Here is a 25,396-nt window from a genome sequence, read left to right as displayed (position 1 = left end):
CACTGCATGAAGAAAAATAAAACAGAACTATGATTAGACCAGTGGGGTAGCATGGGGCCAGACGGCATGAGAGCCAAGGCTTCTGCTGTATCCTTGATTGCTTCTCCACAGACACAAAGACAAGGAGATCCAACATCACCCATGATGGGGCTGGGGGAGAGGCTTCTAGGAATTATATAGTCCAGCTTGGAGTCCTTGGGGTGGCACTGGTTTGTGAAACAGGACTTGAACCCAGGTCTGCCTGATGCCCTAGGCCCTGATGCCTCTAAGTGGATTCTTCCCAGCAATTTTGGTCACCCTTCCAGAGAGAGAGTGTTAGAAGGTGGTAGGCTTCTTGTCTTGTATGAATGAATAGATTATAAGAATGAACCAGTGAATTAACAAATACATGAATGAAAGAAAAAGCATTTGTTAAGTGTTTACCATGAGTCAAAAACTGTGCCAAGTGCTAGGGACACAAGTACAAAAGCAGACAGGACTTGCCCACCCTTTAAGGAGCTTCCACTCTAAAGGGGAGGACACCCACATAGGGAAGAAGGAGGCAGGAAGAGGTGTTGAATGAGGCCCCTCCAATGTCAGTACTGATTCATGATTTCAGGCCTGGAAAGCAGAGAGGGGGAACTGGGGAGGCATCTTAGGATAACAGCAGGGTCCACCCAGCCCGTGACATTGTAATTCCCTCCTTGTAAAGGTCTACTGCCAGGTTGTTCCCTCTCCAGCCATCCTCCCTCCACACAGAATGACAAAGTCATCTTTTGAAGACACAAGCATAGACTGCTCAGAACCTTCCATTGGCCTCTCAGGCCTCCAACTCTTTGGGTCAGATTCAAAGCCTTCCCCAGTCTGGTTCCCACCCACCTCATTTCTCATCAGTTCACACATAGGACTTTCCAGACAAGGGGGTTCCTTAATGGTTCTCTAGCTCCACATGCGGTCTCCAGCCTTTGTAATTTACACAAGCAATGTCCCCATTCACAGGAAGAAATCTTTCTTCAATCAACAAGTATTTATTAAGTACTTACATTTTGCCAGGCACCGCGGATAGTTACAAAGAAGGAAACAATCCCTGCTCTTGAGAAGCCTACGTTCCATTGGAGGGGACAAAAATACATTCATAAGTATATTCAGAATAAATAAAAATAAATACAAAGTAGATAATATGAGGTTGTTTGAGAGGGAGAGGGCTTCCTGCAGAAAGGCAGTGACTGAGATGTGTTTTGAAGGGACTCTTTCTGTGCGGAGGGGGTATCAAGAAGGGAGTGCACTTCAGGCACGGGGGATGGATGGGGAGAAATGCAGAGGCAGAGAGGGGAGGGAGAAAGTTCTGTAGAGGAAAGGAGAAAAGGTCAGTCTGGCTAGATCGTAGAGTGTGGGAGGGGGAATAATTATGTCCAATAGGGCTGGAAAGACAGGCCAGGTGGGGGGGGGGGAGCTAGGTGGCACAGTGAGTAGAGCATTAGCCCTGGAGTCAGGAGGACCTGAGTTCAAATGCGGCCTCAGACACTGGGCACACTTACTAGCTGTGTGACCTTGGGCAAGCCGCTTAACCCCAATTGCCCTGCCTTCCCCCCTCAAAAAAAAAAAAGACACCAGGCTCCTCCTCCCTATCCCCACCCAACTCTCTCTGGAGGAAAATGGGACAATGTTGATGGCAAAGAAGAAGAAAGACAAAAGTTCGGGAAAGGAAAAAAAAAAAGATGAAAGAGATTGAGTAGGACCATTAGAATTTAAGAAAAGGTTAGCAGAGCCTAATGGCTCCAAAGAGCTTATACCAAAAGAATAATGAACTTTTAAGGGCAAGAAAGGAGAGACTTCGCTATCCATGGAACGTGGAGCCCACAGAAGGTTGGTAATCCCCATCCCATCTCTCTTCCCTAACCAAGGAGTCTCAGGACCTCTGAGCTAGAGTGCCCATGGGGTTCTGGGGCTCCTCTCTGATGCTGTCAGGGGTACCCTCCCTGTCTGTAGGTCCAATCCCTTTAGTCAGATCACCTTAAGTTAGTAACACTGAAAAAGGGGTCTTGACTATGGTGACATAGCAATTAAAATGGTACAAAACATCTCCCAAGAGTCTGTAACACAAATTCCCACAAGGACAAGGAGTCCAGTTGTTTCAACAATCCGGCTAGCAGCTTCTGTGGGGGTATAAGATCCACCCACAGCCAGCACCCAGAAAGCTGCCAACAGCACAGGTTCTTTTGATCGGCTTAACTAAGGAAAGCAAGGTGAAGGGGTTGACAAGCTTACTTTAATTCAGCATACAAATATCATTCACTTAGTTCAGGGGAAAAAGCCAGCACCCTGAACTTCAGAGCAAATTACAAACACCAACAGACAGACCCAATACAGATTCATAGTTACCAACATCTAGGTTCAGCCTGGGAGCTCAGAACAAGGGCTGGCCCAGAGTCACAGGCACCATCACTGCTGCACCACCACTGCCGTGACAAAGAGCTCCAAAGAACAGACAGCCAACCCCTGGTTTTTATATCTTTTTCAGCATCATGGGTGAGTCACACATGCGGACTCACCCACGTGACTTGGAATCGTCACAAAGAGGCGGACTTAAACCCACGTGGTCTAAAAGCCTCTGCTCTCCCAGACATGTAAACTAGGCCCTCCCTGGAGTTAGTCCCACCTTAGTTGCCAATCCACACCCACTAAGGTTTTACACCTATTAGGGGTTTGGGCCTGGGGCTTAGCACCTAGTAAGGCTCAATGAATTACTCAAAGAGAACAAAAGTCAAACTATCCAAGGGCACTTGTTGAACTAAGTGCTAAGGAGCCCATTTTTGGTTACCAACACACCAGTGGAAAGTGGGGCTCAACACGTGACAGAGGACTTCAGAGCACTTGGAGATCTTTGCTGCAACAGTCAAAGGGCAGGTATGTTGGGCAAAGAGAAGGACATCAGTTGGATTTTGAGATAGGAAGGGGGAGAAACGAGAGCTCAAAATAACTTCCTTCAGTTTTCTCTGCAAAGAGGCAAAGTCCTTAGCTGAGAGGGTGGGAGGAAGTCTGGGAAGGTTGAGAATAGTTTTGGAATAAGGTTCTGCAGAGCACGAGAGGGAACCAATTATGGAGGGCTGTAGGGCTGCCTTGCTGCAATGAGGGCCCTTGAAGTTGGCTAACAATTGTTTTTAATGTACAGTCAGCAGGGTTGTGTGGCTTATTCAGCAGCTCATAAGTAGGAGCAGAGGTGGGATGGTGGGTGGTAGTGATAGGGAGACCTTTGTTCCTGACTTCAAAAGAGTTTAGGTCCCATTTGTCTAAAGGGCCCTGGAAAACTCCACCTTGAAATCTCCTTGGCTTTCCCCACTTGATCTGGTGTTCCCTTGAGGCCATAAGCCTTTTATTATCGCTATGCCCAAACCTCTGTTACCTCGGGATTTCCTTCGGTTGTTTCCCATCCTTAAACCTATCAAAATCCCATTCTCCAGGCTACTGGTCATTCCCATCAAGATCTTCCCAAGATTTGACCTCTAGTCACTCCAGGCTACTGAGCACTCCCAACAAGACCATCCTCGAAACCCCCAAACCATTTGGCCACCCCTGGATTCTTGCCTCAGTCTTTCTGTATATAACACCTATCTTATTTCCATTAGTACTGAGGTTCTAGTTAGCCTGCTTACATTAGTATGACAAAGGCTCAAGGTTCAACATGGCGCACTGGCATTGGTGATACAAATGCTCAGGCTCCTTAAGAGTCTGCCCATTATGGAAAATCTTTGATAAACTTTGTTTTCCTTTGGCTGAAAAGCTTGGGTTGAATTCATTCAGGCAGGACCCTGGGTGTTGGTATTTCGGGGTCTTGAGCACCCCTAAACCTCAACAGTAGGAGTAATCCTGGGATGAGGCTTGGCAGGGGATGAGTTGCTATTGGTCAAAGGGGCTAAGGATTCAAGAGTAAAGGATCTAGAGCTGAACTGGCTAAATAGAAGGTTGAGATGGCCAAGCTAGGAAAGGGAAGTCAGAGCCTGATGAAGTCCTGAGGGGCTTGATGCCTCAGAGAAGGTGAACAAGTTTAGGAGGAGAGGGACAAAAGAGAAAGAAGAAATAACAGCAGGTCAGACAGAGGAATATCAGAGAGTCCTAGTAAGATCTAGGGTATGACCATCCCTGGGTGTGGCTGAAGGGGAGTGGAGGAGGACGTCCTGGGATTTGAGAAGATGGAATGATTGGGAAATCAGAGTGTTGGGAGGGCATATCCACGTGGATGCTAAAGTCATGCAGAATGAGGGCAGGAAGACCTCAAGCGAGTTAGGTGTTCCTTGAAAAAGAAGGGAGAATGACATGGGGTCCAGTAATCAATAGCCACTGTGATCTCTAGATGGTAGAAAAAAATCTTCCCCTCATCTTGTAAAGTTTCCTAATCTGACATCTCTGGATAGATTTCAGGGAGTTCATCAACTTGGATAGGAAAAAAAAAATCTTTATATTCACCAATCTGTACCCGAAATTGAGCATTTTCTTCTCAGAATCCTATTTTTGTTGTTGTTCTAATGGAGAATTCTAGTAGGGCAGCAGGTGGTTACAAGGAAGTGATACTGATGAAAAAATTTGAAGAATCAAAAAAAAATTTTAAAACATGGCAGGGAATGAATTACTGGGCCCACCTGCAACTGTGGCCTTGGAAATATTTTTAAAATTCAAGGCTGTTTTTAACAGGACAGAAAACAATTCTTGTCTGACCACATTTCTTTTTTGTTTCCATAACACGGGACTGTAGTTTATTTTTTAAGAGAAATTCGGTATGACTTTCTTACTCATGCCTTTATCACATTCTTTTGTAGAGATTTCTTGATGACTCATGCTCTGGCAAAGAGTGGAGCTACTGCTATAGCTGAAAGTCTTTCTATATTCATTGCATTAATGGAGTTTCAGATCAGCAATAATTCTATGATGGGCAACTGGGACTGACCTTCAGATAAAGGTCTTCTCATACTCATTAGAATCATACCCTCAAGTACGGATTTTTCTGAGATCAGCCAGTCAACAAACATTTGTTAAGTACTTACTGTGGCCAGACACTGTGTTATGTGCTGGAAATGCAGAGAAGAACAAAAACAATCCCTACCCTCAGGAGTCTCACACTCTAATGAAGAAGACAATATAAGTGGAGTGTTGAAGGAAGCCTGGGAAACTAAGAGATGGAGGTGAGGAGGGAGAGTCTTCCAGGCATGCACAAAGCCATTGGAAAGGCTCAGAATGGAGATGAAGTGTCCTGAATAAGCACCAGCAGGGAGGCCAGTGTTGCTGGATTATAGAGAACATGGACAGAAATATAGTATAAGAAGCAAGAAAAGGAGGAGACATGTTGTGAAGGGCTTTAAAAGCCAAATAGATTTTATATTTGCTCTGTAAGTAATAGGGAGGCACTGGAATTCACTGAATAGGAGGCAAGCATAGTGAGACCTACACTTTAGGAAAATCATTCTGGCAATGGAGAATGGTCTAGAGGTGGGAGAGACCTGTGACCCCAGGCAGACCCACCAGCTGCTATTGCAATAGTCTAGGTATGAGGTGATGAGGGCCTGAACCAGGGCGGTGGCAGAGTCAGAGGAGAGATGGGGGCATATGGAAGAGATGCTGGGAATGTAGAAAGGGCAAGCCTTGGCAACACTTTGTATATGTGAGTAAGAGCAAGAAGCTAAGGATGACCCTAAAGCTACATGCCTAAGTGACTGGGAGGATAGTGTTGTCCTCAGCAGTAATAAAGAAGTTCATCAGAGAGGAGAGTTGGGGAAAGATGGCAGAGATGAGTTCAGCTTTGGACATGCTTAGTTTCAGGTGCCTATAGGATACCTGGTTTGAAATATCCAATAGGCAGTGGTGTTGAGGGACTGCTGCTCTGGAAAGAGCCCAGACCTGGGTACATAAATGCAGGAATCACCTGCGTAGAGATAACCAAACCCATAGGAACTGAAGAGATCAAGTGACACAGGCTAGAGAGAGAAGAGTGTGCAGGACAAAGTTTAGGGGGCATCCAGTTAGTGGGTGTGACCCAGACTGAGGAACCAGCAAATAACAATTAGTTTGGAGGAGAACCAGGAGACAGCAGGGTCACAAAAACCTAGAAAGGAGAGAGTGTCCAAGAGGAAAAGATGATCAGTAGTGTGAAATGAAAGAGAGGTCAAGAAGGATGAGGACTGAGAAAAGGCCATGAGATTGGGAAAGTAACTTTGGGGAGTTCAATAAATTCTGTGCTTGGGCAAAATGTTTTCTCACATTCATCAGGTTTCCATCTAGGAAGAATTCTCTCTGTTTACCAGAGTCTGACATTGTTTCTCTCCTCAATGGGAACTGTCCATCATTGAGTAAGGTGCTTTTTCAAGAAAATGTAAGCTTCTTAAGGGAAGAAACTATTACATTTTTGTGTCTGTATTCTTAGTGACTAGCAGAATGTCTGGCACATGATAAAACTCTAAAAATAAATATGTGTTGAACTGAGCTAGAATTCCCTGGCAGAAATCATGACATTTATAAGGCATTGTATTTGGAATTTATATCCTTGGCATCTGGCACAATACCTGGAACACAGAAAGTGATTAACAAATGCTCACTGACTCACTGATTAACTGATATGGTTTCTCTGCAGTATGGATTTTCTGATGTCGAATGAGTTCTTCCCTCTGGGGAAAAGCTTTCTGGCATTCATGACATTCATAAGGTTTCTCTCCAGTATGAATTCTCTGGTGCCGAGTAAGTTTTCCACTCACACAGAAGGCCTTCCCACATTCATTACATTTGTAAGGTTTCTCTCCAGTGTGAATTCTCTGATGAACTGTAAGGGTCCCGCTCTCACGAAAGCCCTTCCCACATTCACGACATTCATAAGGTTTCTCTCCAGTGTGAATTCTCTGGTGTCGAGTAAGTTCTGTTTGCCAGCAAAAGGCCTTCCCACATTGCTGGCATTGATAAGGCTTTTCTCCAGTGTGAATTCTCTGGTGGTGAGTAAGCTGTGACCTCCGGCGGAAGGTCTTTCCACAATCATCACATTCATAAGGTTTCTCTCCAGTATGGATTCTCTGATGTCGGGAAAACTGTATCTTCAGGCGGAAGACCTTCCCACAGTCATGACATTCATAAGGTTTCTCTCCAGTGTGGATTGTCTGATGTTGAGTGAGAGCTGCCCTCCAGCGGAAAGTCTTCCCACATTCACTGCATTCATAAGGTTTCTCTCCAGTATGGATTGTCTGGTGTCGAGTAAGCTCTGTGCCCCTGCTAAAGGCCTTTCCACAATCAAGACATTCGTAGGGCTTTTCTCCAGTATGAATCCTCTGATGACGAGTAAAATCTGTGCTCCGCCTGAAGGCCTTGCCACAGTCATGACATTCATAAGGTTTCTCTCCAGTGTGAATTGTCTGATGTTGAGTGAGAGCAGCCCTCCAGCGGAAGGTCCCTCCGCATTCACTACATTCATAAGGTTTCTCTCCAGTATGAATTCTCTGATGTCGAGTAAGCTCTGTGCTCCGGGAGAAGGACTTCCCGCATTCATGACATTTAAAAGGCTTCTCTCCAGTGTGAAGTATCTGATGTTGGGTAAGATGTTTGCTCACACGGAAGGCTTTCCCACACTCACTACATTTATAAGGCTTCTCTCCAGTATGAATCCTCTTATGTACAGTAAGCATGCCACTCACACGGAAAGCCTTTCCACATTCTTGACATTCATAAGGCTTCTCTCCAGTATGAATCCTCAGGTGTCGAGTCAAGGCTGCCCTCCGAGGGAAGATAGTTCCACATTCATGACACTCATAATACTTCTGTCCAATATGAGATCTGTGATGAGAAGGAAGAGATGGGCAATGAGTACAAGCTTTACCACATTCGTTAGTTCATTAGGTAATTCTAGATGAATTGTCTAATGTACAATAGGTTCTATGCTTTGGAGAAGGCCTTCAAACATTTATTATATGGTATTTTTCGGGGCTTCTCTTTATGGGGTATCGATTGACTTATAGTAATTGATATCTGGGCTCTTTTTGAAGATTTCTCAATATTCTCCATGAGCATAGCATTTTTCTCCAGGATATGATCTATGAAAGGTAACAAGATTTAACTTAGAACTGAAATGTTAACCACACTTAAAACAATCTTCTGAAGCTCTTTGTGTGTAAGTAGCAACTATGGAGACTCTTCCCTATCCATCTCCTCTGTTTGGAAAAGAAGACTGGTCCTGGAGTGAAGCTTCCTCTAGGTTTACTATCCTCGTAGCCTCTCATTTTGTTGGGTGATTTTCACTTACCGAGAATGTTTCTTCTCCCTGCTCAGTTGCTTCCTGAGCTTAACATCACATTCCCAGGATTCTCCCAAGTTGGAGATGAAGAGATCCTTCCTTTTGAGATTTCTCTGCAATGACAGTTCTGTGGAAATACCCAATTTTGGAGCACAGTACGCGATTCCAGGCCTAATTTCCCAATCTGAAAAGATATTTAAATACAAAATTTTAGCCACCAGCTATACCCTCACACCTGATATAGCCTCTCTAGAGTGAAAAAAAAATTGCTAAAATTTAGTGAGTATAGACTCTTAGTCTTAACAACATCTTGTCAACTTCTACTCCCCCACTGGGACCAAGAAGAAGAAGTAAATGTATGGGCTAAAACGCAAGAGGAAGAAGACAAAGCAAAATTTCAAATAGCCCAACTATACTGACCCCATAGGAAACAGAGCTGAGGTGGAATGCCAGGCTCCTGGTCACATTTGAGCCAAACTTTCTGGAGAATCACCCTACAGAAGTCTGTACCAGCTCTCCCCCCTGCTCCAAAACTCCTGTCTCTGCAGACAACATGGGACCACTGGATTCCTGCCTGACAAAAGTTATGCCATCTTTTAATGCGATCTGCCTGAAATCACTTCACTTAATTCCGGACCACGGACCCTCTTGACATTCTGGACTGATTGTTTTCTTTGATACAGATATATATGTGGAACCATACAATCCATACTTCCATATATCAGTTCTTTCTCTGGAGGTGGACAGCATTTCCCTTAAGTCCTTCATGGTTGATTCGAATGTAATATCCAGAACAGCTTAGTCATTCACAGTTACTGTATGAACAATATTGCTGTTACTGTACACAATGTCCTCTTGGTTCTGTTTCTCTCTCTTCATCATTTCATAGAAGTCTTTCCGTGTTTTTTTTTAAACCAACCTGCTCATCATTTCTCATAACACAGTAGTACTCCATCATGATCGTATACCACAACTTGTTCAGCCATTCCCCAACTGACGGGCATCCCTGAAATTTCCAGTTCTTTGCCCCCACAAAGAGAGCTGCTATAAATATTTAAGAACATATAGGTTCTTTTCCTTTTTTCCCTAATCATCTTGGGAAAGAGACCTAATAGTGGTACTGCTGGGTCAGAGTACACACAGTTTTATAACTTTGGGCATAATTCCAGATTGCTCTCCAAAACGGTTGGATCAGTTCACAGTTCCACCAACAGTGACTTAGTGTCCAAATTGTTCTATCCTCTCCAGTATTTGTCATTTTCCCCTTCTATCATTTTAGCCGATCTAAAAGATGTGAGATGATACCTCAAAGTTGTTTTAATTTGCATTTTTTAAATCAGTAATGATTTAGAACATTTTGTCACATAACTATATGTAAGTTTGATTTCTCCTTCAAAAACTGCTTATTCATATCTTTTCGCCATTTATCAAATGGGGAATGACTCATATTCATATTTGAATGACTCATATTTGACAACGTTCTCTATATATTTGAGACAGAAGGCTTTTAGGTGAGAAACTGTCTATAAGAATGTTTCCCCAATTTTTTTTTCTTCCTTCTAATCTTAGCTACATTGGTTTTATTTGTACAAAACCCTTTTAATTTAATGTAATCAAAATTATCCATTTTATTCCTCACAATTCTGTCTCTTGCTTATTTATAAATTCTTCTCCTATCCATAAATCTAACAGGTAATATGTCCCATGATCTTCTAATTTATGTATGATATCTATGTCCAGGTCATATATCCATTTCGACTTTATCTTGCTAAACGCTATAAGACATGGCTGTCCAACCTTAGCTTATCTTAGAGCCTCATTAAAAGAAAATAATTATTCGAGGGCCACACCCAGAATAAAAAATACAGTACACTAATAGAAAGTGGGGGAACGCGCGTCATCAATATAGCAGGTGAAGGCGCGAAGCATGAAAGCAAACACAAAACAACAAAGCAACAACACAACAGTATAAAGGTAGGTGCATACTGACTAGCGTGCATCTCACAGATGGAACACATCCCACAGATTGATTGAAAATATGGTGTGATATGTTCTGTCCGTGATACTGCTTAAAAATACCAAAGAAAATTAACATCAACAAAATTATTTATTAGTGATGGAACTAAAAAATATAGTATACACTCCACGCAAATTATTATTTTATTTTTTCACTTGTGAAAATTAAAACCCACAGGCGAGCCGCATAAAATCGCACTGAGGCCTGCATGTGGCCCGCGGGCCACATTTTGGACAGCCCTGGTATAAGATATTGATCTATGCCTTCTTTCTGTCAGACTGCTTTCTAGTTTTCTTCAGCAATTTTTACCAAACAGTAAATTCTTATCCCAAAGCTTAGATCTTTGTGAGATGACTAGTACTACTGTGTACTGTGTACCCAATCTATTCCAGTGATCCACTTTTCTATTTATTAGCCAATACCAGATAGTTGTAATAACTACTACTTTATAATATAGGTTAAGACCTGGTACTGCTAGACCCCCTTCCTTTAAATTTCTCCTCCATTAATTCCTTTGGTATTCTTGACCTTTTGTTCTTCAAAATGAATTTTGCTATTATCTTTTTCTAGCTCAATAAAAAATCTCGTTTGAGACACAATTTCAAGATATTCAAGCTAGTTGATGAGCTAGTACCCTTGAAGACCTACACATTCTGAGACAATGCATGGAGGTCTCCTGTCATCTGCTCTCCCAGTGGTTTAATGCTTGGAGAATTGCATTTTTTTTTTAAACCTGCTTTAACAAGGAGAAAAACAAAATGAACAGAGTTCTCAGCATTCCTAGGCTCTGAAGGTAGAGTAGAAAGAATCGCATGCCAATTCTGACTCACGGGTGGTTTGATCATAAAGTAAATCATTTAATCTTGAGCCTCAGTCCGCTCATCTATAAAACGGGAATAAAACAACTCAGAGCAGGTCTACCTCACAGGGTTTTAAAGAAAGCACTGTGTAAGTTTTAAAATACAATATAAACGTGAGCTCTTATTATCTCTCACATTTAAATGAACTAAACAAATAAGGGCCTATTATGTCTAAAACACTGTGGGGATCTGTAAGACAGCTTCCCTCCAAGTGGTATCAAACTCAGATAGCCACCAAACCATTCATAAGGATCCCCGGGGGCTGCCGACTGGCTTAGTTTGAATGTATAACATGCTTTATTATATTTTTATTCCAGTCTTCTTTCCCCTCACTCTCCAACACACACTTCTGGATCCAATGACCCCAGCCTCCTGGCTGGTCCCTGAACAAGCCTCTCCACCTCTTGGCATCCTCTCTGGAGGTCCCCCACGCCTGGAGCTTTCCCCCTCCTCCGCTCCGACTGCTGACCTCCCTGCCTGCCCTAAATCCCAAGTCAAACCCCACCTTCTCTAGGAAGCCCTCCCCCACCCCTCTGAATCCCAGCACCTCCCCTCTGAGATGAGATCCAGTCTGGTCTGTCTAGATCCTGGGTGTACGCAGTGGTTTGCATGCTGTCTCCCCCATGAGACCCCGAGCTCCCTGAGAGCAAAGTCTGTCTGTTACCAGTGTTTAGCATGGTGCCTGGCACACAGTGGGTACTTAGTTAATGCTTGTTGACTGGACTGGATTTGCCCGGTATATGATACATTATCCTCACCCCACACTTTGCCCTGACGCCAGCCTGGGCCGTTTGCTTTGCCCTGTCACCTCATCCCCCCTGCCTGGACCATCCTCCCTCCTCATCGTTCAGTCTTGAAGCCCAAGCTTCTCTCTAGCAGGCTCCAAATCTGCTGATGCCTCTGTGCTAGGCCTTTCCTGTCTCATTCCTCTGTTGTTAGCAGGCCTCACCCAGCACCCAGGATCCTGCATATATCCTACAGGCACACCTACCTCCCAGGGCTGTAGCACGGATTGGTAAAACGAGACAGTAATTGTCAGCCACGCTGCAAACTCTGAAATGCTATGTGAATGTTAGTTCTGGGTTTACTGGTCTGTGAGCCTGTTGTGTTCCCCAAGTAGAATGTAGCTCCCTGAGGGCAGGAACTGTGGCTCACTTCTGTATTTGACCCCCACCATTGAAGCACTTCATAAGGGCATGTTGACTAACCGACTCTTTGGTACTGGTTAAAAATGGAGGCGGCTTTTTTTAAAGAAGTAAATCGATGCAAATGTGCATTGCAGGTTAGCGGGCATAGATTCAAGCTGTGCAAACTCAGGGTGAGGAAGGAGCAGGGAGAGGAGGGTCAGAGAGGAGAGGGGCTCTCTGCTTTTAAAAACAACTGCTGAAAGATTTGGGGGGCCAGATCCAAGGCAGCCCTCAGGCTACACAGCACAGGGAGCTGGGAATGGCTAATACCTTGCACCAGAAACTGGGGGGCTATGGAGTCAGGAGACGACTGGATGAGGGAGGACGGAGCTCCATGAAAGGTGCTAGGGTGAGACCCAACCCCAGGCCTCCTCCTTTTCCCCTTCTCCTCCCCTCTATCTCCTCTCCTTCCTTCCCTCTACCTCCTTCTCCTCCCCTCTATCTCCTCTCCTTCCTTCCCTCTACCTCCTTCTCCTCCTCCTCTTCCTCCCCCCCTTCCTCCTCCTCCTCCTTCCCTCCACCTCCTCCCTTTCCTTCCCTCTACCTTCTACCTCCTCCTCTTCCTCCTCCCCCTGCCCTCCTGCTCCTCCCCCTCCTCCCCAGACCTGAGAGCTCTGATGACAGTCCCCTACCCACCATGAAGCAGCTGCTGAGGGGCCTCCCAGGGGCCAGGCATCATCACTCACCCGGACAGCAGTGTCCTGGGGTGTCTCCCTCAGGTATCCATGGTGCTGCCCCTTGCTCCAGCTGACAGATCACAGCCGGTTTGGAAACAGCCAGACCTGCCCAATGAAAATGAGAAAGTGTTGAGGACCCTAGTGAGGATGGGGGACAGAACAGTGAGCCTGGTATCAGAAAATCCAAGTTCAAATCCAGCCTCAGACACTGACTAGCTACGTGACCCTGGGCTAGTCACTAAAAAAAAAAAAAACAAAAAACACACACACACACACACACACACAAAAACCAAAAACAAAACCAAAAAAAAAACAAAACCAAAAAGCAAACCACAAAAAACCCCAAACCCCCTCTGCTTGCCTCAGTTTCCCCAGCTGTAAAGTGGGCATAAGACCAGCACAGAGCTCCCAGGCTTGTTGTGAAGATCTAATGAGACATTAATTATAGCACACTCAGCATGGTGCAAGGCACACTATAAATACCCACTATTATTAGAGGGGACAAAGTGGGCACCCAAGGCCTTTAAGGATTCTCTCTGTGATGTCCTTGGGGGGGGGGTGGGATTTGGAGAAAAGAGGGTGGGAGGAATGGTTTCCTCTGCCAGAATCGCCACTGAGTTATTATCACTACGCACAGCACCTCAGAGGGCATTAGAAATGCTGGACTGTCGAAAGGCCTTTTCCCATGGGCACAGCCCCCCCCCCACCTAAGTCACCCAGGCCCCAGGCCCCAGGCAAGGTGCTGGGGGCAGGAGGACAAAGAAGCCATGCTCTCCAGGAGCTCATGTTCTAGTAGCGACACAGCAAGTGAGTGTTAAAAATACTGAAGGAATAAATAAAAAGTGAATCAAAACAAAGGAGTGAAATCCCAGGCAGTTTGGCAGGGAGGGAAGCGGCCGCTGGTGGGGCTGGGATCAGGCAGGCTTCATGGGACTCTGTGGGGCGGAGATAAGGAGGGAAGGCACGCTGGGCATGGGGGACAGCCCATGCAAAGGTGTGGAGAGGGGAGATGCAGTGGCATGTGCAGCACCAGGGACAAGGCCTGGTGGGATGGCAGATTACAGGAAGGGAAGGGAGGGAGGGAGGTCCATTGAGGTTGGAAAGTCAGGCTGAAGCCGGGTGCAAAGGCTTTAAAGGTCTTTTCTTCTCAGATTAGGAATCTCTGGTGGCTGCATCCCAAACAACATGACCCACAATTTCCTAAGGGAGAGAGAAAAGTCCCTCCAAGAAGCCAACCCCACGCCAGAGACAGAGGCCATCCTCACTTACCCAGACAGGCCAGGTTCAAATAGTTCTCCAGCATCACATCCCTATAGAGCTCCTTCTGAGATGGGGCCAGGTAGCCCCACTCCTCTGGGGTGAAGTCCACGGCCACATCCCTGAATCTCACCGATCCCTGAAAAACCCAAAGCATCTGTGCTGACCCAGGGACCACAGCTCCCAGGAGCCTGGGCGGGGATGCAAAGGTCGATGATGGCAGAGCCTCAGGGCAGCCATTAGCTTCCAAATCTCTGCTGACCAGTCACAAGGCCTTGGACTGGGAGAGATTCTGAGTCAGGTGCAAAGCCAACACACACACACACACACACACACACACACACTCATCCACTCACCTGTGTATACACACACTCCCCCCACCCCCCCCCCCACACACCCACACCCATCCCCAGGTTAAAGGCAGCATCTCCCTGAGTCAGAAGGTGTGAAATCCCGTTGTGACTCTGCTCCCCATGACTGTGGACATGCCACTCTCTCTGGCCCTCTGAGTGCCTTAAAGGCCCGCTCTAACCCTGGGATCCTGTGGACTTCAGACTCAGACTCTGACTGTACCATTTGATTTACCATGCTTTCCTCACAGCAAACCCGTCAGCCTGGTGGCATAAAAAATGATTATTCCCATTTTGCCAACAAGGCAATGGCGCCTAGGAGAGGCTGGGCAGCTTGGGCAGGCCTCCTAAGTAAGCCTGTGCTCAGCCGCTGGCCCTGTGGCTCTCGTCACCCTCCCAGGCTGTGCACCCCCACACCCTGCCTTCAGACTCCTGAACGCCAAGGCACATGTATGTGAGATCTTCAAACTGCATCTGGCAAAGAGATACACCCCTCTAACATTGGCCATCGAAAGCATTCACCTCCAACTAGACATGCTAAGGCAAACACTCTCCACGACTAATCAAACCCAATCTCTCACAATTTCTCCATAAAGGCTCCATTTCTCAGAAACTGAAGCTGACTACAGCAACCCCAGGGGGCCCTTATCCCTCTGCCATCAAGTCAGTGCTCACACAGACATTCTGGCCGGCCCCTGGTAGAGCCCACTAAGAGGGCCTGCCTGAGTCAGCCAGGATGCTGCGCTCCCTGCCCAATGCCCCTGCTGGGCTCTAGGGGTCCCAGAGGGCCGGCATGGCAGATCCTCACAAGGCCAAGAGGGGCCGTCACCTCCATGGGACAGAACAGCAAAAGGGCCCAGAAGGCTGTCACCTGCCCAGGGTCCACAGCTAGGGCGTGGGGCTCATTTGTCATAAAAACCTTCACAGACCTTGGCTAGCTTCTTCTGTTGGTTTTTGTCCTTTCCCTTTCAGCCCTGGGGAGCCTTCAACCCAGGGAAGCCTCTGGACAGCCCAGGGCACCCCCCCCCCCACAGTCAGCAGGGAGCCCTCCAGACACCTTGGGGATGCTCATCTTCATCAATGACAAATCTTTACTCATCATTCATGAATCTGACCCACCTTTATTTGAAATGCTTTCACTTGGTGAGGTGGCCCTGCTTATAATCCTCCAGCCTCCTTCCCTCTAATCTTCTGTAAATAAGTTTACACTCGAAGTCAAGGTCATTTTTGGGAGGCCTGGACGAGGGGTCCCATCCCACATCTCTCTTCCTGTCTCTCCCTCCTTGACTCTTACTCTCTCCTGAGGCCTCTCCAGCCCAACCTCCCATCACTCCCCTGAAGCTCCTCCCCACAAAGGCACCAGCCATCTCCCCACAGCCAGATCCAACCGCTATTCCTCAGCCTTCAGCCCTGACTTCTCTGCGGCCTCTGATGCTATCTGTCACTCTCTCCTCTGGAGACCCTCTCCTCTCTAGGTTTTGGGATACCCATCTCCCAGTCCTCCTCCTCCTGTCTGACCGTGCCTTCTCAGTCTGCTTCGCTGGATCGTCATTCATGTCACCCCCCCTCCCCCCGCCAAACATGGCCACCCCCCAAGACTCCGTCCATTCCCTCTTTTCCTGCGGGGCATCTTGATTCAATAACCTTCTCCTTGAAGATCTATCTCTCCAAGCCCACCCTTTCTCCTAACCTCCAGGCTCCCACCTCCAACTGTGTGCTGAACCATCTATCTTCCCACTGCTGGTAGACATGCCCTTCTCTCCACCCACATCGTCAGCCCCAAGTTCAGCCCAGCAGGACACTGCCAAAGCAAGGGCGAGGCATACAGAAGGCACTTAATAAGTACAACTTGCTCCACGGTTCTATGCAGAGGCTATGGCTCCATAAATCTCCAAGCTGGGGGTGATGATCAGCTGTTTTTGTTAGAAGATCTCTGGCTTTCTTCAGTCAACAAGCTCTTTGCCAGGTACTGTGTGGTACTGAGCACCAGAGACACAAAGAAAGGCAGCAGACTGTCCCTGCCCTCAAGGAGGTCACAGTCTAACTGGGGAACCACATACCAACAGCCACATACACACGTACAAGACCCGGGCAGGATATGCTGGAGACGACACTGGAATTGTGGAGGAAGGAGAAAGGATTCTGGTAAAAGGGGGTTTAAGCTTAAAGGAAGCCAGCAGATGGGGACGCAGGGCCAGCCAGGGACAACGCCTGCTGTTGGTGGTGGAGGGTCTTGCGCAGGAGACATCGAGGAGGATCTCAGAGTGAGCAGCAGGAAGATGTAAGGGGACTAGAGAGGAAGGCAGGGGCTAAGTGGCGAAGGCCTTTAAAGCCCAGACTGATGCGCAGGGTAATTGAGAGCACAGGAGTTTGGAGAGTGAGGGGTGGATGGCAGAGTCAGACCTGAGCTTTGGGAAGATCAATGTGGCACCTGAGGGCTGGACGGGCTGCAGTGAGGCAGGGTCACTGACCAGCAGGTATGAGAAGATGAGGGTCTACGCTGGGGCAGTGGCAGTGTGGAATGGACAAGTCCCGGCAATTGCTGGGATATGGGGATGGGGGTGGGAGGTGGCAGATGGCAGAGAGCATGGGGAGTAAAGAATGACGCCTTGGTTGGGATCCTAGGGCCTGGGAGGATGGGGGAGGGAGGGCAGGAAAAGGGGGAAAGAGTGATTTCCATTTTGGATATGATGAGTCTGTAGGACGTCCAGTCTGAGAACCCCAAAGAGAAGCTTGAGATGCGAGACCCGAGGTCTGGAGAGAGAAGTGAATCTGGAAACCACCAGCTGAGAGTCAGTAATGGAATTCAGAGGAACTGGTCGGATCATCTAGGAAAGGGGGAGGAGAAGAGGGCCAAGAAACAGGGGACATCCAAGACAGGGACGGAGATCCAGCAGAAGGGACTGAGGGGGAAGAGAACCAGGGCAGAGAAATGTCATAAGAACCTAGGAGAGAAGGTCAAGAAGAGGGTCATCAGCCCACCGGTCAGTCAGCAAACACATATTCCTTGCTTGCCATGTCCCAAGCACCACACTGAGCACTAGACATGCCATGGACAAAAAAGGCAAAACATCGAGCTTCATACCAGGCACACTGTGGCCCTGGATTCCCTGACCAAGACTGAGGGTACATTGGGCAAGTGAGAAGATCTGGGTTCAAATCCTGGCACTCCTGTGCACTACCTATGTGGCCTCAGACGAGTCACATAATGTCTTGGCCTCAGTTTCTCCCTTTGTGAAATGAGGGACTGGGGGACGCTGAGGTCCTTCCCAGCAGTAAATCAATAATCCTCTTGGGTAAAACTCAGAATTTGGTCCCGATGATAGTGACTCCTTTCCAGCCCTAACTCTGCAGCCAGGTCCTCGTCTTTTGGGTTACCAGACATAGCCCAGAGAGACGTGGAACCCCGAGAGCCACAGGAGATGCGCACTCACCTGCTTCTTCAGGAGCCTCAAGGCCATCCTGGCCGGTGCACAGCCTGTTCCCCACAGGGAAGGACAGAGACCTCAGCAGGCAGCAGAGCTGGGGAGAGGCAAGACGGAGAACGCCAACAGCCTGGGCTGGACATCTACGCTTCCCCCTGGTCACAGGGTCAGGAGGGACCTGGCACTGCATCGGGGTTTCAATAACCCTGAGCGCCTTAGCAAGCTCTAGCCTCAGACATTTACTGGCTGTTGTTGCTCTCTGCCAAGGCCACCCTTTCTCCGGGGAAAGCAAATGAACCAGTAGTGCTTGCTGCAAACCACCCCTACACACACATACATCTGTAGATAGCTATATTAATAATCACGGTGGCCATCAATCACCGTCCCGGCCTGTCCACTGCTCCCCACCTCCCCAAAGGAGGCAACATCCTTGACCCCTGCCAGAGGTGGGACCTCCCCTGGGTGAAAGGAACCGTGAGGAGGCCATCTTGGGAGCTGTCCCACCCTCTTCCCCAGCCTGCCCCCAGATGTGGAGGACGGCAGCACCAGCCCTTTGGGGCCTCCTTGGGTATGGGCTCTCTCCTGGTCCTTCCCCTAGCGTGGATGCTGCCTGGACTTACCACATGGTCACTCATCGGCAGAGGCCTTGGCCCCTTAACACAGGAGCTGATGGGTGCAGGAGGAACCAGGCAAATCCCTTGCTCAGTTTTTAAGTCTTGAACTCACAGAGAGACTTGGCTCAAGGGGCTGCAGCAGGTTCCCCCCAACCAGTTCTGCCCAAGGTCATGTCAGATGCTAAAGACAGAGAGACATAAAAGAAGAAAAGTCCCTATTACATGTACAGAGATGAGTCAATGGGGGCAGCTAGGTGGCACAGTGAGTAGAGCACTGGCCCTGGAGTCACGAGGACCTGAGTTGAAATCCGACCTCAGATACTTGACACACTTACTAGCTGTGTGACCTTGGGCAAGTCACTTAACCCCAACTGCCCTGCCTTCCCCCCGGCAAAACAAAACAAAACAAAAAAAACAGAGATGAGTCAATGCAAAGAACCCTGAAGACCAAGAGCAATGACCATTTCCAAAATACACACCCATTCCTGTTAAAAACACTAGAAGATATAGGGATTAACAGGCCTCTCCATAAGAAGGAATTTAATTAGCAAATGAGTTCACTCATGTAAAGTGCTTTGCAAACCTTGAAGTGCTAAATTAATGTTGGTCGTTAGGGCCATCATCATGTAAATGGCATCTATCAAAACTCAAGATCCAGTATGACATGTCATAAGGATAAACTAGAGCCCTTTCCAGTAAGATCAGGAGCAAAGGAAGGATATCCACCACTACCACCATTTGATGCAGGAACTGGACTTTCTGGTTCACTCCACTCTGCATCTGCTGCCCTGCTGACTCCCTCCCCCCCTTTTCCTGCTTCCTTTTGTATGCTGTTCTTGGGGGGGGGGGTCATTAGATTGTAAGCTCCTTGAGGGCAAAGACTGGCTTTCTTTTTATTAATTGGATCCCTAGGGCTTAGCACAGTGCCTGGCACATAGTAGGTACTTAATAACTGTTTATTGGATTAGATTGATAGAGTGCTAGAAATGCTTGTTATAGGAATAGGACAAGAAAAAGAAACAGAGAGAATAAGCAGAGGCAGGGAGGAAACAAATTTATTGCTTTTTGCAAGTGATATGTTAGTTTACTTGTAAACCCTACAGAGTCAACTAAAAGATTAACTGAAACAACAGCTTCAGCAAAGCTACAGGAGATAAACTAAATCCACAAAACTCATCAGGAAGAGATAGAAAGAAAAATTCTATCTTAAAATCAAAGGAGAATGCTTAAAATACTTTGGAGCCTACCTACCAAGACACAGGAGCTGTTTGAACACAACCACGAAGCACTTGAGAGAATTAAAGGTGAACATATGGAACTGCATAAATATCCGATGCTCATGAGTACCCTGGGCCAATATGATAAAAATGATAATAATACCCAATCTAATTTTCTTATTTGATGCCATACGAAAAAAAAATTACCAAAGGTTTAATTTACAGAACTAGGAAAGGCTAGGTGGCACAGTGAATAGAGTGCTGGGCCTAGGGTCAGGAAGACCTGAGTTCAAATCCAACCTCAGACATGACTAGCCCTGGGACCCTTGGAAAATATTTACCCTGTCTGCCTCAGTTTCCTCAACTGTGGTATGTGGATCATAATAGCACCTTAACTCCCTGTCTGGGTTGTTACGAGGATCAAATAAAATAATAACTGTAAAGTGCTTAGCACAGTGCCCGGCACATAGCAAACACTATATAAACGTTAGCTATTATCATTATTATTATTATTATCAAAAGTCATTTGGAGGATCAAAAAGGTAAAGATTCTCGAGGGAAATACTGAAGGAAAAAAACGAGAAGTTACGGGGCCTACCTGCGCCGATCTCAAATTATACTGCAAAGTAGTGACTATCAAAATGAATTGGTATGTACCTATGTATGTGTGTGTGTGTGTGTGTGTGTGTGTGAGAGAGAGAGAGAGAGAGATAGAGAGAGAGACAGAGAGAGAGAGAGAGACAGAGAGGGAGGGGAGAGAGAGAGGAAGGGAGGGGAGTGAGAGGGGGAGAGGAGGGGAGGGAGAGGGAGAGAGAGAGAGAGAGATGGAGAGACAGAGAGAGAGAGACGCAGGGGGGAGAGACAGAGACAGAGAGGGAGGGGAGAGAGAGAGGAAGGGAGGGGAGGGAGAGGGGGACAGGGACGGGGAGAGGGGGACAGGGAGGGGGAGAGGGAGAGAGAGAGAGAGAGACTAAGTGCTAGCACACAGTGGAACAGGTTACTTACGTATAAGACATAAGACATTCACAAGCAAACAAACACAGTAGCATTGTCTTCAACAACCCCAAAGACCTCAGGTACTGGGGGAAGGACTCACTGACAAAAACTGCTGTGAAAAGTGGACAGAAATCTGGCAGAAATCAGATTGAGATCAACACCTCACACCACATACCAAGATTAACTTTAAAGGGGTACAAAACTTAAGACATAAAAGGTCACATCATTAAAAATTAGAGGGACAAGGAAGAAATTACCTTTCAGATCTATGCATAGGTTATTAGATAATTATATATGTGTGCATGTCTATAGTCAATTATTTATGTATATTATTAGAGATAATATGTTCATGATCAAACAAGGGATAGGATCATAGATTATAAAGTGGACAATTTTGCAAACAGTAAACTGATGGAGGGGGAGTCTCTGCAGCAAGCTTCTCGGATAAAGGTCTCATTTCCAAGACATACAGGGTGTCCCAAAAGTCTGAGTGCAGCAGTCTAGTTTCCAACCTCATCACACATCTGAAACTATTCATTCCAAAGTTACCAAAGATCTCTTAACCACTAAAACCGCCAGGCCCTTGATTGGCTCGTCCTCCTGGATTCTCTCTTCTCCTTGAGTTTTCTTGCTCCCCATACAGTCTTTCCTGGGTCTCCTCTGCTGGATTATCATCCATGTCCTGCCTTTCACATGTGGACATGGCCCAGGGCTCGCCACTCTTCTCTCTAGGTGAAGCAGCAATGAATTTGGGGTAAGAGAGACCCAGGTTCGGATCCTGTCTCAGAGACTTAGCTAGGCAAGTCACTTAGCCTCAGTGGGCTCCACAGCCTCTGGGATGCCTCCCAGCTCTAAATCTGTCATCCCCTACATTTCCTTTTGATCTCCTCATCTCCCTCAGGGTCACCCATCCCCTCTCTGCAGGTGACTCCCAGATGTCTAGACCTAGCCTCAGGCTCTCTCCAGAGTTCTGTTCCCATGATATCATCTGCCCAAAAGACACTTCCAACTGGAAGTCCTGGAGACACAGTCAACTCCAGATGTCAAAAACAGAACTCTAACTCTCTCTTCTTCCTGACTTTTCTGTTTCTGTGGAGGGAACCAATATCCTTGGTCACTGCCTCAGTCACCCTTAACCCTTTCCCTTCGCTCATTCCCAAACCCCCTCTTACATTACTTCTCCCTCTCTACTCATATGGAAATCCCATTAATTAGTAACAGTCATAGTAACAGCTAGCATTTCTATACCACCTACTATGTGCCAGATACTGTGCTCTGATCCTCTCAATAACCCTTCGAGATAGGGGCTGTTATTGTCATCATGTTAGAGCTGAGGAAACCAAGGCAGAGAGAGGTGAACTCGCTTGTCCAGGATCACACCGCCAGCACCCGTGTGAGGCTGGAACTGAACTCAGGTGTAACTGAGTCCAGGCCAAGGGCTGGGCCCCGCTAGGTGCCATCAAGCCCTGCCCCCTGGATTACTGCAGCAGCCTCCCCACCTCCAGCTTCTATCTTCTGCACCTCGGGCTCCACAGCTTCCAAGATGATATTCCCAAAGCACAGGTGTGACGGCCAGCCCCCTACTCAAGAAACCTTTCTTGGTTCCCAGCTGCCCCCTCCTCCGTGCGGTACTTGGGGGTCATTAGGGCAGGGCTCTAGCCAACCTTCCCAGGCTCACTGGACACTCCTCTCCCACCTGCCTGTGGCTCCCATCACGAGGGACCCACCCTGTGCTTCTGTTTGGAAGACCCTTCAGGGGTCAAGTGGGCAGAGGCCTCCTCATGAGGCTGATCTCCCCCAATACCCCCAGCCCCGCATTAGAGTAGCTGGCATGTGTGTGTCTTCCCACCTGATTCCCCCCGGCAGAATGGAAGCTTCTCTTGGTTTTTACCTTTGTACTCTCTGCAAAGCCACAGAGATGGGCACATAGTAACCACAGCCACCCTGGACTCAGGCTTGGGGTCCGGAAGACCCAGTGCAAATGCTGCCTCGGGCACTTAGTAGCTTTGTGATGATGGGGAGAGGGAGGGGGCTGCAATCGGTTTCGTGATGATTGCCCCCACCCGGAGGGGTGAAGGTCCACTAGGACCACGCGTGTAAAACACTTTGGGGGCGCTACAGGAATGCTAGGATGGACGGTGCAGCAGGGGAAAACCTGGACAGCCAGACCACTCCGAGGAAGGTGAGGGGAGAGAGGAGGAAGAGGCAAGGGTCTCCATGACTGAGGGAGGCCCCGCCCCCGTCAGCCTGTCCTGGCAGCTCTGGCCTCCGGAGCCGCCAGGCCGGAGGGGAGCAGGGCTGATGCCCCGCGCGGATCAGACCAGACCAGACCGCGGTGGGGCCCGCGGAATTGTGGGGGAGGATGAAGTGTGGGGGAGGGGGGTGAGAGGGGGGGGGGTCCCCAAGGAGGCAGGGCTCGGGGCCTGGGGGCGGAGTAGGGAGGTGCACCGACACCGCGCGCGGCATCGCACCTGCCAAGAGTGGCCTCAGTTCCCCCGCACCACGGGGGTGACGGAAAAGGATCCGCACGGGCCCACCAGGCTTAGAAACTCACCCAGGCCGGGACGCTGCCGGGCATGCGTACTCACTGGTCCGCGAGACTTCGAACTATCCCACAGGGCTGCTCGCCTGCTTCCTCTTCCGGTGGCGGGGCGATGGACTTCCTCCTCCCCATCTACCCCACCTCCCCCGCCTCTAGCCCTCTTCCAGCTACCAGAAGAGGAAGCTGGGCTCGCAGTGACTTCTGGGAGATGTAGGCTAGAGGCTTTCACAGGAAACAGAGGCAGGCGGAGCTGAAGAGATTTAGCCAGACTCTCACAGGTAGTGTCTAGGGCAGAATCCGAACTCGGGTCTTCGTGACTCGAGGTCCAGCCCTCGACCTCTGCCCAAAAGGAACCAACATTCAGATAGAGGACCGAACCAGTACGTATAAAAATACCCCTAGGAGCCAGTGCAGTGGAGGCTGGTGTGGGAGGGGCCAGGAAAGGTTCTGGGAGTCTGGAGGACGGCTCCCGGGCAAAGGCACGGAGGTGGGAGATGAGTCAGTCCTTCCGTGTCATAGCCAGGAGGGCGGCGCTGACCCGGGGGACACGGACCGAGGCAGCAGAGGAAAGATGGAGGGGAGGGAGCTCCAGGCACGGGGGCTACTCAGGAAGCTCTTCCTAAATCTGTTGAGTCTGGGGTCCTCCCTCTGTGTATCATCTCCTATGTCCCCCTCTCTATAGTTTGTAGAATTCTACCCCATTCGATTATTAAATTCATTATTACATCTGGGGAGCCAGGAGTTCCCGACCTACCACACCATCCCCCGTATGCCTGTCGGAGGTGATGAGCCTCTTGGACAGGGACCAGCTTTTGCCCTTTTTTTTCGATGGGAGCCGGGCGCTTGGCGCATAGTAGGTGCTTAATAAATGTTACTGCCTAACTATAAACATAAGGCTCGATGACTGAATCATCCTGTGATCGGCCCTTGGTTCCCAGAACTCTGGACCACCGGCGCTAGAAGAGCCTCGGGACTAATTAAGCCTGATTCTTTGCCTGGCCCAGGGCGTGGGGGAACTGCCCCCCCCCTCCAGACTTCCGGTGAATCCCGATCTCTGGTCCAGACACACCTGGGAGCTCAGGATTTAACACGAAATGAACAATGGAAATAAACATAAGTAACCGCAGAATTGAGACAGCCTGGAAATCAGCGATCAACAGCCCTTTGAGAGAAGGCCTTTGAAGGACGTGCCAGGGCTGACCACGGTGGAATGGACACGGAGGGCCCTGGAGACGTAACCCTCCAACTCGGGCCCCTTCCGCGGTCCGTCTGGTGAAGCCTATGAACCTCTTCTCCAAACAATGGCTTTAAAAGAATCGCGAAGGAATCCAATTATAATGAAACCCAAATGTCAATCTAATTTTGAGGAACCAAGGTCAAGGTTAAGAAACCTAAGTATAGGGCATATATATATATATATATATATATATATATATATATATATATATATATAGGTTTGAACCCGATATATATATATATATATATATATATATATATAGGTTTGAACCCGCTCGGGTCTATCCTGAAAGCCTGGATAAGCCTGGGGTTCAAGGATGTGGAACACAAGGAGTAACAAGGCCCCGCCCTCTCCCTTCTGCTTCTTCACCGGCTGCTCCCAGCCTGGAGCGCTCCTCCTCCTCACCTCCTCCTGGGCCTACTTGGCTTCCTTGGGTCTCAGCTAAAATCCCACCTTTCTTGGTCCCCCTTCATGCCAGGCTCTTCCCTCTGTCCAGTCTCTGGTTTCTCCTGTCTCTGTCTTGTTTGTACTTAGTGTTTAACACGGGATCTCCGCGCTGCGAGCTCCTTGAGGGTCGGGTCTGTTTTTCCTTCTACTAGTATCCTCAGTGTTTACTAAATGCTTGTGGATTTGATGTGGGAAGAGAGGCAGAGACAGAGGAGGGAGGGAAAGATGGAGAGTTAGGGAAAGAGAGGAAAGGAGAAGGGGGAAAAGAGAGAGAAGGAGAGAGGAGAGATACAGAGATGGACAGAGAGACAGAAGGGGAGGGAGAGAGACA

At 48.1% G+C, this 25,396-nt stretch overlaps 1 protein-coding gene across 1 annotated transcript; it reads right to left on the bottom strand.

The window, feature by feature from the left end:
- Nucleotides 1-2,231: 2,231 nt before the first annotated feature.
- Nucleotides 2,232-23,453, bottom strand: LOC118835626 (zinc finger protein 883-like). Its single transcript, XM_036742829.1, has 7 exons — nucleotides 23,394-23,453; nucleotides 18,633-18,807; nucleotides 18,022-18,109; nucleotides 14,250-14,376; nucleotides 12,990-13,085; nucleotides 8,249-8,423; nucleotides 2,232-7,782 (listed from the first exon to the last, which is right to left on the bottom strand). Exons 3-7 carry the CDS (start codon nucleotides 18,046-18,048, stop codon nucleotides 6,549-6,551), a joined length of 1,659 nt encoding a protein of 552 aa, XP_036598724.1. The 5' UTR covers nucleotides 18,049-18,109; nucleotides 18,633-18,807; nucleotides 23,394-23,453; the 3' UTR covers nucleotides 2,232-6,548.
- Between the last annotated feature and the right edge of the window lie 1,943 nt (nucleotides 23,454-25,396).

Source organism: Trichosurus vulpecula, chromosome 2, assembly GCF_011100635.1.
Source record: "Trichosurus vulpecula isolate mTriVul1 chromosome 2, mTriVul1.pri, whole genome shotgun sequence".
Classification (NCBI taxonomy): Eukaryota; Metazoa; Chordata; class Mammalia; order Diprotodontia; family Phalangeridae; genus Trichosurus; species Trichosurus vulpecula.
This window is presented reverse-complemented; position numbering and strand designations above follow the sequence as displayed.

Bases quoted from the DNA above. Each gene is read 5' to 3' on its own strand.
- LOC118835626 (XM_036742829.1), bottom strand. From the start codon at position 18,048: ATGGCCTTGAGGCTCCTGAAGAAGCAG. The intron at 14,377-18,021 runs GTGAGTGCGCAT...TGGGTTTTTCAG, and splicing joins TGAGGCTCCTGAAGAAGCAG to GGATCGGTGAGATTCAGGGA. The intron at 7,783-8,248 runs GTAAGTGAAAAT...TTCTCATCACAG, and splicing joins AGGGAGAAGAAACATTCTCG to ATCTCATATTGGACAGAAGT.